General features: G+C 32.0%; 1 protein-coding gene across 9 annotated transcripts in view; it reads right to left on the bottom strand.

The window, feature by feature from the left end:
* Positions 1-17,967, bottom strand: part of GPHN (gephyrin) — a 430,038-nt gene that overhangs the window by 238,257 nt on the left and 173,814 nt on the right. For all 9 annotated transcript variants that reach the window (XM_010976627.3, XM_064486047.1, XM_064486048.1 and 6 more), the window contains exon 5: positions 10,363-10,457. In XM_010976627.3, coding sequence (XP_010974929.1) covers positions 10,363-10,457 — 95 coding nt within the window. The remainder of the gene's footprint in view (positions 1-10,362; positions 10,458-17,967) is intronic.

Genomic DNA, 17,967 nt, shown 5'->3' with positions numbered 1-17,967 from the left:
TAGGAAACAGCACTTTAAAAAAACTTTATTGAAGTACAATTTATATACTATACAATTTATTTCTAGCCATTTGTAAGATCTATTTTTCTGTGGTATTTTACAGTGTTCTTATGGTGTGTGTAGGCACAGATTCCTTTTTATTTATCCTGCTAAGGATTTGGATTCCCAAATCTGAAAGCTGATGTCTTTCAAGATTTTGAAATTATTTCTGGTAGTAAATTTCAATCATTTCCTTTCCTTCATTCTCTATTTATTATCTCCTTGTGAACTCCAAGCATATTTTTTATTTTCTTACTCTTAAACATCTCCTTCATTTTTATATGTCAATCTGAGCTGCATTCTGGATAATTTCTTCAAGTAATTTCATCTGGTTCACTATTTCTCTCTTCAATTTTACATAATCTGCAGTCTAATCCATCTGTTAAGTTTTTAAACTTTCACTATTGTATTTTACATATCTAAATGTATGTTTAGCTCTCATTCAAACCATTTGTTTCTGGTATGTAATTTTCAAACTTCTTCTTTTTTTAGTTCTCTAAGTATATTACATTTATTTCTTTTTATTCTACTGCTAATATCAGGATTTTAAGTCTTTCAGAGACCATTTGTAGTCTCCATTTTTTTTATAGTGCCTTCATTCCTGTGGTTTTTTTGTCACCTTGTATTGTGTATATGTGACCTGCAAATTTCCAAAGAACTTTGTGAAGAATCTTTGAGGTCTAGGTTGAAGTAGAATTCTTCTAGAGAAGATTTACTTCTGTCCATTGCTTAGGGCATTTCCAACTCAGAGTCACTTTGAATTCTCTCTTTCTTGATATTTTCATACTGCACAAAGAGTTTAAACCTGAGCCATCATGTGGTTATGATACAGAGAGGATAAAAGCAAATTCACCTCCCATCCAGAGCTAAAAAATATCTGAAGAGATAATTCTAATTCAAAATTGCATACTTAAAAATGCACTGAACTGATCCTGTGCTTTAGATGCTATGATCTATATACTGAACTTAGGCTGCACTAGAGTTGCTGTGCTCTGTGCAAAGATTTGAAAAACATGAGGAACCTAAACCATGTTATTCAGATTGTTTATTCTTTCACTTTTGATGAATGGGACTCAGTTATCATAAAATTCCTATGGGGCTATAATATATAGCAAATAGATAGGCTCAGTGGGAGAAAGGAAAGATGCCACCTGTGCTGAAGTAGTCATTCACCACAAGTCTGTCTCACTTGTCTTTTGCAACCTGGTCCACATCCAGTGACAGTGAGTCTGGAAGTTGTGCCTGAAGTATTGCAGAAATGTCCCCAGAGGATGTACTTGCTGTATATGTTGTATTTCCTATCCTAAAGTTTTTTTTTTTTAATTTTGGTAAAATATACATACCATAAAATTTACTATTTAACCAATTTTAAGTGTAAAGTTCACTGGCATTAAATACACTCACACTGTTGTGCAACCATCATCACTGTTCATCTCCTGAACTTTTTCAGCATCCTATACTGAAACTCTGTACCCATTAAATAATAACTCCCTGTTCCATGCTTCCCCCTCCATTGTTTTACTTTCTGTCTATATGTATTTGACTATTCTAGATCCTCATATAAGTAGAATCATACAACATTTGTCCTTATATCTCTGGCTTATTTCACTTAGTATGTCTCCAAGGTTCATTAATGTTGTATCATGTATCAGAAGTTCATTCATTTTTAAGGCTGACTAACATTCCACTATACATATATAATACATTTTGTATATCCACTGATTTGTCAATGGGCTTGTGAGTTTCTTTTACCTTTTGGCTATTGTGAATAAGGCTGCTATGAACATTAGTGTACAAGTATCTGTTCAAGTCTCTGCTTTCAATTATACTGAGTATCAATTGGGAATTGCCAGATCACTTGGGAATTTTATGTTCAGTTTTTTTTTAGGAACTGCCATACTGTTTTGAACAACGGCTATGCCAAACAGCAATGCACAAGGTCTCTTTGTTTTGTTTTGTTTTTGTTTTTTGGATAATAAACATTTCAATGAGTGTGAAGTGCTATCTCACTATGGTTTTGATTTGCATTTCTCTTATGTTTAGTGATGTTGAGTATCCTTTCATGTGCTTACTGGCTATCTGCGTATCTTCTTCAGAAAAAATCCCCTGCCCATTTTTAAACTGAGTGCTTTTGTTTTTGAGTTAAAGTTCTTTATATATTCTAGATACTAAACCCTTAACAGATATGAGATTTGCAAATATTTTCTCCCATTCTGTGGTTGCCATCTTACTCTGTTGATAGTGTCCTTTGAGGCACAAAGATTTTAATGTTGATGAATTCCAGTTTACCCAGTTTTCCTTTTATTGCTTGTACGTCTAGCGTCATATTCCAGAAAACTCTGCCAAATCTAATGTCCTAAAGCTTCCCCCCATGTTTTCTTCCTTGAGTTTTATAATTTTATCTCTTACATTTGTGTCGTTAATTTATTTAGCATTAATTTTAATATACAGTGTAAGGTAAGTATCCAACTTCATTCTTTTGCATGTGGACATCCAATTTTCCCATCACCATTTGTTGTTGCAGACTGCCTTTTCCTCACTGAATTGGTCTTGCCACCCTTCTTGAAAATCATTTCATCCTATATGTAAGGATTTACTTCTGGTATATTTTATTTCATTGGTCTAAAAGTCAGACTTAATGCCACTACCACTGTTTTGATTACCATAGCTTTGTAGTAAGTTTGAGTGTGGGTCCTCCAATTTTGTTGATCTTTTTCAAGATTGTTTTGGCTATTTGGGATCCCTTTAGTAGAGATTTTTCTATTTCTGTAAAACAATGTTGGGGTACTTTGATAGGGATCGAATTAAGTCTACAAATTGCTTCAGGTAGTATTAAATTCTTAACAATATTGTCTTCCAATTCATAAATATGGGTGTATTTCTATTTAGTTAGGTCTTCTTTAAATTCTTTTAGCAAAGTTTTACAGTTTGCAATGTACAAGTCTTTTACCTTCTTGATCAAGTTAATTACCAAGTATTTTATTCTTTCTGATGCTACTGTAAATGGAATTGTTTTCATAATTTCTTTTGCATTTTTCATTGTTACTGTATAGAAACACAACTGATTTTTACATGTTGACTATATATCTTCAACTTTGCTGAATACATTAGTCCCAATAGTATTTTTTTTTTGGTGGAATCTTTAGGGTTTTCTACATATAAGATCATGTCAAACAGAGACAGATTTACTTATTCCTTCCCAATTTAGATACCTTTTATTTCTTTATTTTTTTCTTGCCTAATGCTTTGGCTGCAACTTCTAATAGTATGTTTAATGACAGTGGCAAAGCAGGCACCCTGGTCTTTTTCTGGCTTTAGAAGAAAACTTTTCAGTCTTTCACCATTGAGCATGATGTTAGTTGTCATTTTTTTTTTAATATAAGGCATTTATTATGTTAAGATAGTTTCCAGCTACTTGACTGTCATCAACATGAAAGCACGCTGAATTTTGCCAAATGCTTCTCTATCAATTGAGAAGATCATGTTTTGTTTTGTGTTTTTCCTTTATTTGGCTACTGTGGTACATTACATTGATTGCTTTTTTATGTTCAGCCACACTTGCATTCTAGAAATAAATCCCACTCTTGCATGGTGTATAAACTTTTTAATATGCTGAATTTGATTGTATTTTGTTGAAGATTTTTGCATCAATGTTCATAAGGGATATTGGTCTGTAATTTTCTTGTAGTTCTTTGTCTTTGCTATGAGGGCAATATTGGCCTTACAGAATTAGTTAGGAAGTATTCCCTTCTTCAATTTGTGGGAAGAGTTTAAGAAGGACTGGTGTCTGTTTTTCTTTAAATGCTTGGTAGAATGCTCCAGGAAAGTTATCTGGTATAGGCATTATATTTGTAGGTAGGTTTTTGATTACTGATTAAATCTCCTTACTAGTTACAGATCTATTTGAGTTTTCTATTTCTTTGTGATACATCTGCATAGGTTCTGTGTTTGTAGGAATTCATCCATTTCATCTAGGTTGTACAGTTTATTGACACAATTGCTCACTGTACACTCTTACAGTCCTTTTTATTTCTGTAGAATTTTTGTTTCTAAGTTTAGTAACTTGAGTCATGTCTTCTTTTTTCTTAGTCAATATAGTTAAAAGTTTGTCAGTTTTGTTGATATTTTTGAATCATCAATGTTTGGGTTACTTTAATTTCTCTATTGTTTTTCCATTTTCTCTTTTATTATCACTTTAAACTTTTTTTTTTCTTCTGCTAGTCCTTGGTATGGTTTGTTCCTCTTTTTCTAGTTCTTTAAGCAGTAGTAGTGTTAGGTGGTTGTTCATGAAATCTTTCTTTTTTAATGTAGCATTTACAGCTATAACTTTCCCTCTTAGCATTGCGTTCTCTGAATCACTGAAGTTTCAGTAGGCTACATTTTCCCTTAAATTTGTCCATATTTTCTAATTTCCCTCATGATTTCTTCCTTGACTCACTGGTTCAGAGTGTACTGACTTAATTTCTACATATTTGTGAATTTTCCTTTTTCCCTGATGTTACTGATTTCTAACTTCATCTTTTTGTGGTCAGAGAATATACTTCCTATGACATTTATCTGTTTAAATCTATTGAGTTACTTTGTGGCCTAACATGGCTTATCCTGGGAAATGTCCCATAGGAAGTTGAGAAGAATATATATTCTATTGTAGCTGGGTGGTATGTCCTCGAAAAGTCTCTTAGATATAGCTGATTTATTGTGTTGCTCAACTCTTACATTTCCTTAATTATCTACTGTTTGGCTTTTATATCCATTATTGAAAGTAGGGTATTGAAGTCTCCAACTTCTATTACAGAACTATCCATTTCTCCTTTCAATTCTGTCATCATCTATTTTAATAGTTTGTTATTAAATACATAAATGTTTATCATTGTTATATCTTTCTACTCTATTGAAACTTTTATTATTATACAATATTTTTGTCTCTTGTACCTTTTTTGATTTAGAATATTTAACTTTTTAAAATTTAAAGTGTATTTTGTCTGATAGTAGTACAGCCAACCAGCTCTCTTTTGATTACTATTTGCATAGATATCTTTTTCCATCCTTCAACTTTCAACATATTTGTGTCTTTGGATCTAAAGTCAGAGTCTTGTTTACAGTATGTCATCAGATTATGCTTTTCTATTCATTTTGCCAATCTCTGTTATTTGATTATAGAGTTTAATTCACTTCCATTTAAAGTAATTACTGATAAGGAGGAACTTACTTCTACCATTTTGTTAACTGTTTTCTATATGCCTAATAGCTTTTATTGTTCCTTATATCCCATATGGTTTTTAAACAATACTAGTATGAAACCATTTGTGGCACTAAAGGGAAGAAGTTTAACTTCTCACCAATAGCAGTGCATGTATTTTTAGAGTACTTATGTTCAGTTACTGACTAGATGAAGTTAAGATCAAATTGGTAATAATGATAGATAGTGGGGCAAACTATGTGAAAAAGATTAGTCCTATTTAACACATTAAAAACTAACTAGAGACTTCATGTCCTACTTCATAACAGAGATATTATGGAAGATTCTATGTAATGATAAAAAAAGAATATTTAAAACACAATTGAAAGATGGGTTATTGAGGACTACAGTGGTAAATCTCTTTATAAAATGAAAAACTGCCTATTGCCTTTTCTTTTTATGAATATAGATATTCATATAACAGTTTTTCTTAGTGAGTAAGTCTATATAAGATCTCATAACTTTTCTATGAGCTATGTGATGTCACCAAAAAGCTAAGCAGAGATCACAAATCAAGTTAATGAATGAACTGAAAATAAAACCAGGATAAATTATGCCTCAATTTATAACCACGGTGGTTGCTCTATTATTGCAATGACATTTAGAACAAAAAGTATCCAATCTCTTTAAAAATTGAGTGATTCAGGGAGGTTAAATGCTGCTTTTCTGTGGGTAGTTTAATTAGCTTCTGGGACAGGAAGTGCTAAGCCCAGATGAATAAATTGCCCAAGGTCACATAGATAGTAAGTGCTAGGATATAAACTCAGAGATCTCATTTTAAAATTAGAGTTCTTTCTCTGTTGGTGTTGACCAAATGGTAGAACCTTAATTATGGCTTCTCTCTCCTACTGACTGTGGACAGAATACAAAGAGTAACTACCTGAGAACTCTGAGCATAAAGAAGAGTGGGCAGATTGGGTACTAACGTCAGAACCTGAATAATAATAACTCTTAGTGGAGCTAATCCCAGTTACAGAGCTGCACGACTGTGATCATGATGGTGCAAGCACTAGGACCTGGAAAGAAGACCTGTATCTGTGGCTGGTGGAACCAGGAAAAGGAGCCCTTAACGTCTAGAAGTTTGGATGGGAGAAAGCTCTGTTATTTTTTTCTTGAATTTTTTTTCCCTTTTGCCTTTGCCCTGAAGGTGGTCCAGTTGTATAGAATTACATATCACAGGGGATTAATACTCTACAAGAAGTATCTTCTTGCTAGAGAAACTGGGAATAGGATCCCTGGGAACTGGAGAGTGTAGGGAAATTCTTGGAGAGGAGAGAGCTGGAGAAGGTGGACCCCCTAACTCAGTGAATGAACTGACACAAGTCCCAGGCTCATTCCTGATGTAATAAGCATTTGTGGAACAGACTCAAAGAAGTATAAGAAAGGCTTTTAAAAATACAGGTAAAATATACTCCACTGCCCAAGTCTCAGGCTAATTCCTGAAAGGTTCTCATGTTGGGCAGACCCAAACTGTATAGCAAAGGTTGAATCACCATCCATATAAGGAGAGACAAAAATTTGCAATCTGAATCCAATCAGACTGACTGCTGAAACTAACTAACTTTCTCCAGAGAATTTCAACAGAGTCCAGAGTCTTAAAATACAATATTCAAAATATCCAGGGTGCAATTCAGAATCATTCAACATAGAATCAGGAAAATCAGATTACTTCTCACAGGAGAAGAAAATCAACCGATGTCAACTCAAAAGTGATTCAGATATTAGAGCTGTCAGAAAAATAATATTAAGCAACTATTATAACCATCCTCCATGAAATAAAGGTTGACACTTTTTAAATACATGCAAAGATAAAAGTTCTTAGCAAAGAAATACAACCATAAAAAACAGCTGAATAGAAATTTCAGAATAGAAAAAAATGTTGTATCTGAAATTCAAAAATTTTCTTGATAGTCTCAAAGTCAAAATGAAGAGTAAAGAGGAAAAAAAGTCAGTGAACTTGAAAACAGATCAAAAAAATAATCTGAAGAATAGGGAAAATGATTTTAAAAAGTGAACATCAGGGACCTGTGAGATATTGTCAAAATACGTATAATTCATGTCACAAACGTACCAGGAGGAAATGAGAAAGAGATTGGTAAAGAAAAGTAAAAATTTGAAAAACTAATAGCTAAAAATTTCCTGAATTTGGTTAAAGACATAAGTTTACAGAGTCAAGAAACTCTTTTAACCCAAAAGGTTAAACTCAAGGAAAGCCACACCCAGATACATAATAAAATTGTTGAAATCAAAGATAAAGAAGAAAATATCTTCAAAGCATCTAGAGATAAAAATCATACATTACATATAAGGGAGTAGAAATTCAAATGACTGTAGATTTCTCCATAGGAAGAATGGAGCCAGAAGACAGTGGAATAACATTTTTTTAAAGTGCTGAAAGAAAAGAACTATCAATTTAGAATTCTGTATCTAGTGAAAATATCCTCCAGAAATAAAGGTAAGATAAAGACATTTCCAGATGAAGAAAAGCTATTAGAAGTTTTTTTTTCCAGCCAACCTGCCTTAAGAACTAGAACTCTCAATCGGAAACAACACAACAGTAATCAATACTTAGTAAAACTTATTATGAATCAGTTGTTCTGAGCACTTAAATGGACTAATTCACTTAATCCAAGAAGGCTAGTACTATTTACATCTTCATTATACAGATGAAGAAAAAAATAAAAAGATGTTATGTAGCTAATAATAGAGCCAGGAGAAGACCTAAGTAGTCTGGCTTCAGAGATGATGCTTTTAACCACTACTTGATACAATCTTCCAACTTACTTGTACAAAAAAACCCTGGAGGATATTAAGTTAACTAAGCAGATAAAAACAATTTTAAACAGATTTAATGATTTTAAAAATTATTTTTATTTAATGCTGCTCTCTAGAGATAAAAATAGGAAAGCAAGGCACCAACTTGATGCATTATTTTACCTTGAAATAAAGTTCTGTTATAACTAGGATGAAATACTGATTTATCAACAGGAACCATAACAATAAACATTTTTTGAGTACCTACTATGTCTCAGAAATTGTTTTGGGGGCTGAGGATGTAAAAATGAATAAGGTAAAACTGCTGTTCTTAAGGATTTTATACAACTTAGGTAAAATAGACAAGAAAGTAGATAATTACAATATAGAATGTGCTATAATATAAGCATGTAGAAAGCCCAAAGTGCATACAAGGTAAAAATGCAATAGAAAGGAAGCATCAATCTAATCATAGCTGTTGAAAAAGTAATTTTTAAAAAGATTTGAAGAGCAAACAAACAAACAAAAAACAATCAGAGAAATAGTCCACAATTCTTTTCTATAACTCATGCTGACTACTATCTCTGTTTCAAAATTGTTAATAAACTCTCAGTTAAATAAATAATGACCATAAAGAAAAGCCAGAAGAATCTATTACCATGCCGTGTATATGTTTTAATTTTCAAAGCCTTCGGCATAAATTGATGACCTATTCCAAAGAACTTAAGATCAGCTACTGCTGATTTATTTACCATTCACTCAGCAGTCCAGTGCTCAGCAATAATGTGGATTCAGAAGGTAGAGGAGAAATTAATCCAGAAAAATCTTTCAGTAAGACAAAGGTGGTATTTCTATACTGGATAAAGAAAGCTATACTCAATTTGAAGAGTTACCTTAACAGCTGCAAAGAGCAAGTTCTCCAGATAAACTGTGGGATCCTTAAGTTGAGGACCATATCTTAACTTTTCTTTCCAAACTTAGCACCCCTAATAGTTAACATGAGGCCTGGCAAATAGGGTATTAGTACATTTGTTGACTTAGATTTTTACTATAAGATAATTAACAAGAGATGAATTTTAATTCTTTTTTGACGATATTCCTTGTATGGCAAGAAAGAGTTCTGTTGTGTTCAAAGATCACTACTTAATTCCATAGAGAAAAGGGACCAAATGTGTGACCACTGACCTGCTATGGGTAGGTAATACAAGTAAGAGTTCAAAAAAATAACAGCATAAAATAATCAATGTGAGTTTGTTAAAGACGAGCATGGACTTTAAAATTCAAAATCTTTATCAAGCTACATTAGTTCTTTATTTGCTCATTCTAAAATCAAATGTAGTAATATAGTACTTGTGACAGGAAAGTAACTAACGACCCATTCACATTTCCCTGAAGCTGCGCTTCAAGTAGCTGTCATTAATAGATACTAACTTACTCTAAGTAACAGAAAAGTCATTATGACTCATATTCCATGCATTAAATGGACATACTTATTTTTATATTGATATTGCACATGGGGTCAATAAATGGCTATAAATAATGACTGTGATAACTTGCAATTATAAAGTTGCCATGTATTTTATAGACTGTTCTGAGATCAACTGCCTATTAATCAATGGTCATTAAATTAACAGATTTTTACTAAGTTGATGTTTCTGTCTTTAACTTAAATGATGAATGGTGTCCTCACTAAAGGGGATTTTAATCTAAGAATTGCTAAAATAATAATGAATAACTAACTAACCCATCAAAATAGAGGATAATTGTCAACATTTAGGTCAATGAAGGCATACTTTTAAATATACTAATTTAATATACTAGTAATAAATTATTGACTGAGCTTTTTTTTCATGACCACACATTAATATGCCTATTTACAAACTGAAATAAAATTCCTAATTTGTGAGAACAACTTATTAAAAAAAAAAAACGCTACTGCTTAGATTTATTAAATTAGTATTTACTGACAATGAAGGAAAATTGATTCCTTATTATAAATAATCATAAAAAAAGAATATTTACATCTTAATAAACTGGACTCTTCCTGGGGTTAGAATTGAGAATTTCTGGCAGTAATACAATGTTTTCTAAGAGTTTCAATATAATACCACACACAAAAAAAAAAAAAAAAAGAAAAGAAAAAGAAAAAGAAAGAATTTGAAGAACACTGTGGCTAACATTTAACTACACTGGATACTAGGACTTATAACTCTGGGAAGAAAGTGGGGCAAAATTAAGTGTTATGACTAAAGTTTCTTAGGTTTCTCAGTCTATTAGTGATTAGTGGTATGGAATTAATTTTCTTTGCAACATGTTGGTGACTTTCTTACCTAGAGAGCATGCCCAGAGGTGTAACATTAAGTGATCCCATCAGCATTGCCAGGGCCATCCCTGGCGCTTCCCGTTCTATTACTTCTTTTGTGGCCTGTAATTAAAGATTAAATAGCAGACTGAGTGAAATTAACAAAAAAGGACGTCAGAGTAGTAAAATTAACTTAAAAGTAATTATAAATCATGCTATTTATAAACCACTTTGTAGTTCCTCAAATATTTTTTTTAAGGCATCAAAACTAAATTCTTTGGGACCACTGAATAAAAGTTGAGGACTAGGACATCTAGGGAACTTCCATGTTAGCAGACCTTTCTTATCCCTTACCACTCAGAGTGTTTGGTAGAAGTCTCATCTCACCTAATGACCTAAATTTTAAAATGAAGCCTCATATTGCTATAATAGTTCAACAGATATTTCATAGAGTAAAAAAATCTGGTATTCTTCTTTGTCTATTACTCTTGAAACAGTTAGTCCCTAAAAACCTGAGATCACTCTGTATCTCTTCTAGTTCTATAATTTTATGTTATAATAAATGGAACTCAAGAAATCACTGGTCAACTTTCCCCATAAGTTGAGTACAAGAAAAACTCTAGATATACCATCTTCCATTATCTTCAATATAAATTAACTATCTGATTGTTTTAAAAAAGAATTAATGAAGTGATAGGCTTTAACTATGTGATGTAAGTTTTAAGATAGGATATTCTTAAGATAAGTATGGTTAAACCTGAAATAAGGTAATGAAGAGGCAAGAAAATTTCATTTTCTAAAGGTCAAGAAAAATAAATAGTTAACATAGTGTGATGGTAAAGATATGTTTTAAGCTAAAGTTGGGAGTGAAACACATGATTCAACCCATTTCTAACCCTCTGTTTCTACAAATATAGGAGGTTACAATAATTGGGAGAAATACAGGAGTATAGCTTTCAAAGTGAAGTATTCCAGTAAATAAGAAGAAAGGCAAACAAAATGAAAAGCAAGCTATGGAAAAATATAGTGAAAGGTTGATATTTCAATATTTCATTAGAAGTAGTGTGACAGTCTGGAGTAAGATTAATGCTCTGGACAAAATTTAGGTTCAATAAAGTTTCATCTTGGCTAATAATATAAATTTTAAAATGAAGCCTCAGACTGCTATAATAGCTCAATAGATTTTCATAGAGTGAGAAACCTAGACAAAGCAGTTAAAATCCATCAAGTCTGTGTTAGATGCCAATTGATGCTATAAATAAACTTCTAAGGTGCATATAAGTTAGTTAATCCTTTATAATTATATAGAATATAACTGATGTAATTTACTGGCTCACTGAATTCCAGCATAATGCAATATTTAAGAATGTCAGAAATCTTAAAGGAAAACTAACACTACCGTAATGCTTTTCAATAAAACTTGCTTTAAAAATAAAGGGCAAGCAGGAAGGAGAAAGATACTCTTAAATTCTTAACTTTGGGAGTTAACTGCTTTCCTTTAAATACACAGCTAAAAACGGTCGATCTAGCATTATACAGAATCTATCCCATGTTTTTCAAATTCAATCAAGCTGGTATGATTTTTGAGGTCTCCTAAGAAGAAACACTATTTTGATGTTAAAAATTGTTTTATTGAGGTTTACAACCTCTTAGGAATGTTAAAATCTTAGAGCCCTAAAAATCAAGAAAGAGATGTTACTGAGAACAATTTTAAAAGAGCTCTTTGGATAGGTTAATATTGATTTCATTGTTTGCTTGATAAAAATCACATAAGCAATGTTTGGTATTTAATAAATTTGAGGGTAGGGTCCACATAAAGATGAAGTACTCCAAAGTATAGCAGCACACCTTATTTAAGGGCAAAGGAAGAAAATGTCAACAAATAGCTGAGAGGAAGTCTTTCACTTAGATACTTCAAAACACAGCATTTATCCATTCATACAACAAATATTTATTAAGTACCTACTATGTACTAGGCAGTATTCTATGCAATGATGCTGCAGTAGTGAATAAAACAAACCTAAAAGAGTATATAAACTCACTAGCACCTAGTACGTGAAAAACTCAATTGACAAATTACATATAAGAATTACCTGAAAGAGATGCAATTCATTAGTTTTTCTAGATCCTCTAAAATATACCATTGGATTTGGCCAGACCACAGTGGTCTACCTGGAATGCCTCATTTCACTTTTAAAAGAATCGTTTTACTGAACTCTCCTTCTGTGGTAAGTGGTTGAATACAATGAAATGGCTCAGTGAAATTCATTTATTTTAGGAAGTATTTGAGGCCATTGTTCACCACATTGCAGTGAGGTTCTCCTTAGGAGGACTCACAGGAGAAATTCCCTCTTAAGTATCATAACTAGGAATGGGTATTCTTCTGTGATAGCAGTTTGTTTTAAAATTATGATTCTTGTGAATCAAGCTACCTTTGAGAACAGAGACAAATTTATAGATACTTTTTTGGTAGGCTTACTGAACACAATCTAATTTCATCTTATTTTTCCTTGTCCTATTTTTTCCACCTTTATCTTATTAAAAGTTCTGTTGTGTTTCATGTATTTGTGTAAACTGTCTTAAATATGTTTTAGTGTATTAATAAATACATGGATGATGGATGGATAAATGATTGTATGTATTCTTATATAAAGGTCTTCATCTTTTTCCAAACATAATTTAAGGAGGACAGTTAATTCTTTCTGAAAACTTTCTAGAGGATTTGGTCCTATAGACATAAATCTTATAAAATGTAGAACATAAGAGGAAAATACATATTTTGATGATGTCACTGAAAGGCATTAGTGGTAACAGGGGTGAGTGAGGAGGGAGACTCTATGTATTCCTTTTTGCTATGTATTCCTAAATACTGCAAAATTCTTACAGCTATATCAAATGTATCTTTCCCATAAAACATCAGAACCATTATATTTCCTTTTTATTTTCTCTTCCTGTTTGGTGTAGCAAAAAACATCACTATCTGTGAAGTCAGACAATGCCACCACATAGTTAAGGTCCTGAAAGTAAGGGCTGGGTCTGTTGAAGCATCTAGCACAGTGTCCAATATATAGAATGTGTACTCGATAAATATCTGTGGAATAAAAGAGTAAGTAAATGAACCATATAGGTTTGAAAACCTAGATTAGTTGGTCTGTAACATAGAACAAAATATTTAACCCCTCTCAGCTTTAATGTACTTATGTGTAAAATGGAGCTAATAATAAAGCATATTATGAGAACTAAAGAATATAAGAGTAAATTATCTACTATAGAGTAGGTATTTGATACATGTTAATTCTCTCTTTGCCTCTACTTTCCATTCTTACATTCTTGCAGTTTTGATTATATCAATTAGAGAACAGAAATAATAGAAAGATCCAGAAGCCAAACTTAGAAACAGTGGTTAAGAACCAAACATGAGGGGAAACAGAATGGAGAGCAAGAACCTAAACATAAGAACACTGGCAAGTGGGTGGCAGGAAGAATACTGAAATAATGGGATCTAAAGGGAACAAGTAGTCAAATGAAGCAGGAATGGGAGGTTGGACAGGATGGCAAGAGCTAGATAAAAACATCTATAAGTTGTAAATGGGGAGGCACAACTAGAAGGCAAAGAGCAAGAGAATAAAAGTTAATTTAGAATAAAGTGAGAGGAAGCTATCTGTCTAAATTACTAGAAAATCCAAACAGAAGTGGTTTTAACAAACATAGCTTTATTTCTATAATCATATATACTAGGATGATAGATACAGATAAATGAAGGTTATCAGTGTCTGCTGATAAGCAGAAAACAAGAATTCATTACCAATAGACTATTCATAATGAATGGCAAAAAAAGATGCCATTAAAAATTTGAAATTACTTTTTAGGCTAAAGTTCTGTTTCCCGCTTGTTTATACATTATTAATTTGCTTACCAAATTCTTTTTTCTGTGAGCAATAGCAGAAATCTATTTTCTTACTTCAGATGTAACTTTTTTGAACTAGTAGATTCCAAAATAATGAGGTTTAATTGGATTTACCTATACTCTTTAAATAGACATTTTATTTTTAACTTCTAAATACTTTCTAAACTTTGAAGATTGCAACCTCCAATGGAAAATCACTTATTGTGATTTTCTTCTTTTATCCTAGACACTTTGAAGATAACATTAAAGTCAGAAAGATGCTTCAAAGACTGCTCAAGTTGCAAAAAAGGGTGTCATAAACAATGATTCTATAGTCCAGGGAAATTGTCAATGAAATTCAGGTCCATTTTTACCTTCATAAGCATAATTACCTTAAAAAATGTTACTGCTAACAGGCAATAGTGTTTAAGTATGCACAGGACACACAGTAGCTAAATGTAAATGTGCAGAAATTCCTTTTACATATGGTTACAGTGAAAAATCAGTATAGTGCCTTTACTTATTTTGACACATACTTTCATTAACAAGCATAATTTGTGTATTAATATTTACATGCTCATTACTTTACTTTGTAGATTTAATATACTTTCTTCCTAACAACAACTACAGTGCCCTCTGATGATTAAATAATCTTAAATAACAAAGACTATCTTTGAAACACTATCTAATGGGTACTAATAACAATGTTAAGCTATCAAGGTAGGATATGGTTAGGACAGTGATCCTTAGACTACAGTGTGCATCAGGATTTCTGAGAGATCTTGCTAAATACTGACTGTTGGGTCCTACTTGAAGATTTTGATTCAGAATGTCTGGTTGAAACCTCAAAATCTGCATTTCTAACAAGTTTCCAAGTTATGCTTGTGAGGCTGGTCAGAGGACTACATTTTGAAAAACACACTGCAGATGGAAAGAATGACGTAGATTAATGATAATGTGCACAACTTGATCTAATATTCATTATTATCACCTAATATTCAACTTTGTAAAGTAGGTTGAAATAAATGTGAGGATCCTTCATCAGAGCAAAATATAGGCCTAGTGAGGAGATAAATTAGGTAAAAACAGGCAGTTTAATGCCAGCCAATTAGACTTTCCTGACTCTATCCATTAACGCCATCCAATGACATCTTCTTGACTCAAACACATTAATTTCATTTTACACTTTACAAAAGCATTATAATAAACAATTCAGACCTTGCCCCTGTAAGTACACTATGTTACACAGACATTATCTTTAATATATATATTTTTTCAGGACTACACATGATAGATAAAATTTACATACATAACAAACACGTAGGGACGTTCAAGGAGCACCAGTTAAAAATTTACTCTTTTCTCCTCTCAGGAAACAGAGCAGAATGGAAGAGTTGTATTATTATAAGGGCAGTCTTTAATTTAATCTAATTCATTAAAAACATTCATTTGCTGATTTTGTTAATCACAAATACCTTTCAACCAATTATAACATAGTGTATCATAACAGTGTGACTCAGTGGTTAAACACTACTGCTATAAAGAAGGAGAAGCTGCAATGAAGTAATGAAGGTAGTTATCCTAGTTTTACTTGGGAGATATGATCCTATTGATAATGTATTTTTTTCCTTGGAGCTTTAGCCTTCTTAAATATTTACATCTTCTCCCATTCCTGAAAGAAACAGAAAGCTTTTCAAAATTGAGATACTCTATTTTGTTTTTCAGTTAAAGTTGTACAATATTTAAGTAAGATCTGGTTATGATGAGAGATCAAAGGAGAAAGTTTAATTGTAGAGAGAAAGCAAAAAAAAAAAAAAAAAAAGTAAAAATTTAAGTATTCAGGCAATTTCATCTTCCATTCCATTCAGTGAACATGTACTTTGCAGTGAGCACGAGATGCTGAGTGAAGAGTCTGTTGTTCCCATAGTTCATCTCAGTTCCTGTAAGTGTCACTGAGTTAATGTACCACCATGCTAGGTAAGGTTATAATGTTTATAATGGTTTATAATGTTATAATGTTATCAGAATTGCTTGTATAGCATGGCCCCTAAAGCAAAGCCTACCATTTTATCTGGCTCAACAGAAGAATTTCAACATTAGATGTATAAATACATCATGGATGATTAAAGTATTTCCAAATGTTACATTAACTATGAAAAATCTCACCATTTGCTAACATTTAGATCCCATTCCTTGTTAGATAACCAACTTAAGTATATGTATAGCAGTGAGTACTCCTTAGTTTTATAATTTATCTTGTAACACAGTGAGTACTTTTTCATATTATTTTCCTCCTTTATCTAAACATTAATTTGATAATCAAATTACCAAACAAAAAAAATTAGGAAACTCAGATGAGCAAATTATTTTTTACAGGAGATTTTCACAAGAATAGTACTTATCTTTGTAGTCTACATATATAAATAGTACTACTTTATATTTCATTCTAGGAAAATGTGAAAGAATAGTGGTATTTCTATGGATGATTACCATTTTTATATCTGCATTATGCATTTATTCATTTTTGGTATTATGTGAAAAACAATAAACTTCTCCTTCATTGATTACACACATCTTTTAACCTATATAGAAGAAAATGTTATTCACTCATGTTCCTCAAAAGTTGCTATGTAGCTATGGAAAAATATCCTGTTTCTCAAATCTGAAGAAAGATGAAGTAGAAAGATGATCCAATTTGAAACTGTACTGAAAGGCTGCTATCTGGTCAGTTAACTGATGAATATACAACTCAGTCTCCACTTCAGCTATTCTGGAGTTTTGTTTTTCTAACATGGTTAGTAGTATATTAAGTAAAAACATAGCAGCTACCTAAAAAAAATCTATACATTGGATTTTCACTTTATCAATGATCACACATGATTACTTGGTTTACTTAAGGCAGTTTAAGTTTTTAGTGTTTCATATAACAATGTAAGTTTAGGCTGTGCTTAAACATCTTAATTGAGAATAAAAGAAACAAGCACCTGCTTCACGCTTGTAAGTACTATTTGCAGATGGCTCACTGCCAACTGATTTTAGAAAATTAAAAGTTTTGCTCTTTTGCCCTGAGATATAGTAATTCTCACTCATGACTTCTTCAGAAAGTATCCACAACAGAAACATGTAGTTATCACATCTGATAACAACCCTTTCTACAAAACTGGATTCTCACCAAAATAGGCACATGTGAAAAAGTGAGAGGAAAAGAAATAGGTGAGATAATGGAAGTAGAATAAGCAGAAGAGCTACTAATAAAAGACACAAAAACCAAAACCAGCTCCTTCCTTTTTTATATATTATTATAAGGTGTTGCATTTTGTCTTCTCATACCAGCCTCATTTTCAAAAGCACAGGCCAATTGGGAAAGAGGGAAACAAGTGCAGTGCTCCCTAAAAGCACAGAAATTCAGTATTTCTGTTGTCTTGAGAAGCTTAACTAAATAGAAGCTTCCATAGTAAAGATGAGAGAAAAATGTACACACATAAGTATTTGGAGGCTATGACATGCTATAGCTTGGATCAATTAACTTGCTCTCTTACAGTTTTGCTCATCTAAAGACTGATTTTAAAGATACTAACCTTTATGATCAGCCTTTTTATTCATAACCTAATAGTCCTTCGTTATTTACATGTTAAATGAGTATCAGCTTTTGTTCTTATGCCTCTAGAAACTTCTCTCAGTTTTTCACTTGTAAAAAGGCATAATGATATTTGTTACCCTTCTTATAAAACTGAAGTGTTAATACTA

The sequence above is a fragment of the Camelus dromedarius genome, chromosome 5, assembly GCF_036321535.1.
Source record: "Camelus dromedarius isolate mCamDro1 chromosome 5, mCamDro1.pat, whole genome shotgun sequence".
NCBI lineage: Eukaryota > Metazoa > Chordata > Mammalia > Artiodactyla > Camelidae > Camelus > Camelus dromedarius.
The sequence above is the reverse complement of the archived record's forward strand: the minus strand, read 5'-3'. Positions and strand labels throughout refer to the sequence as shown.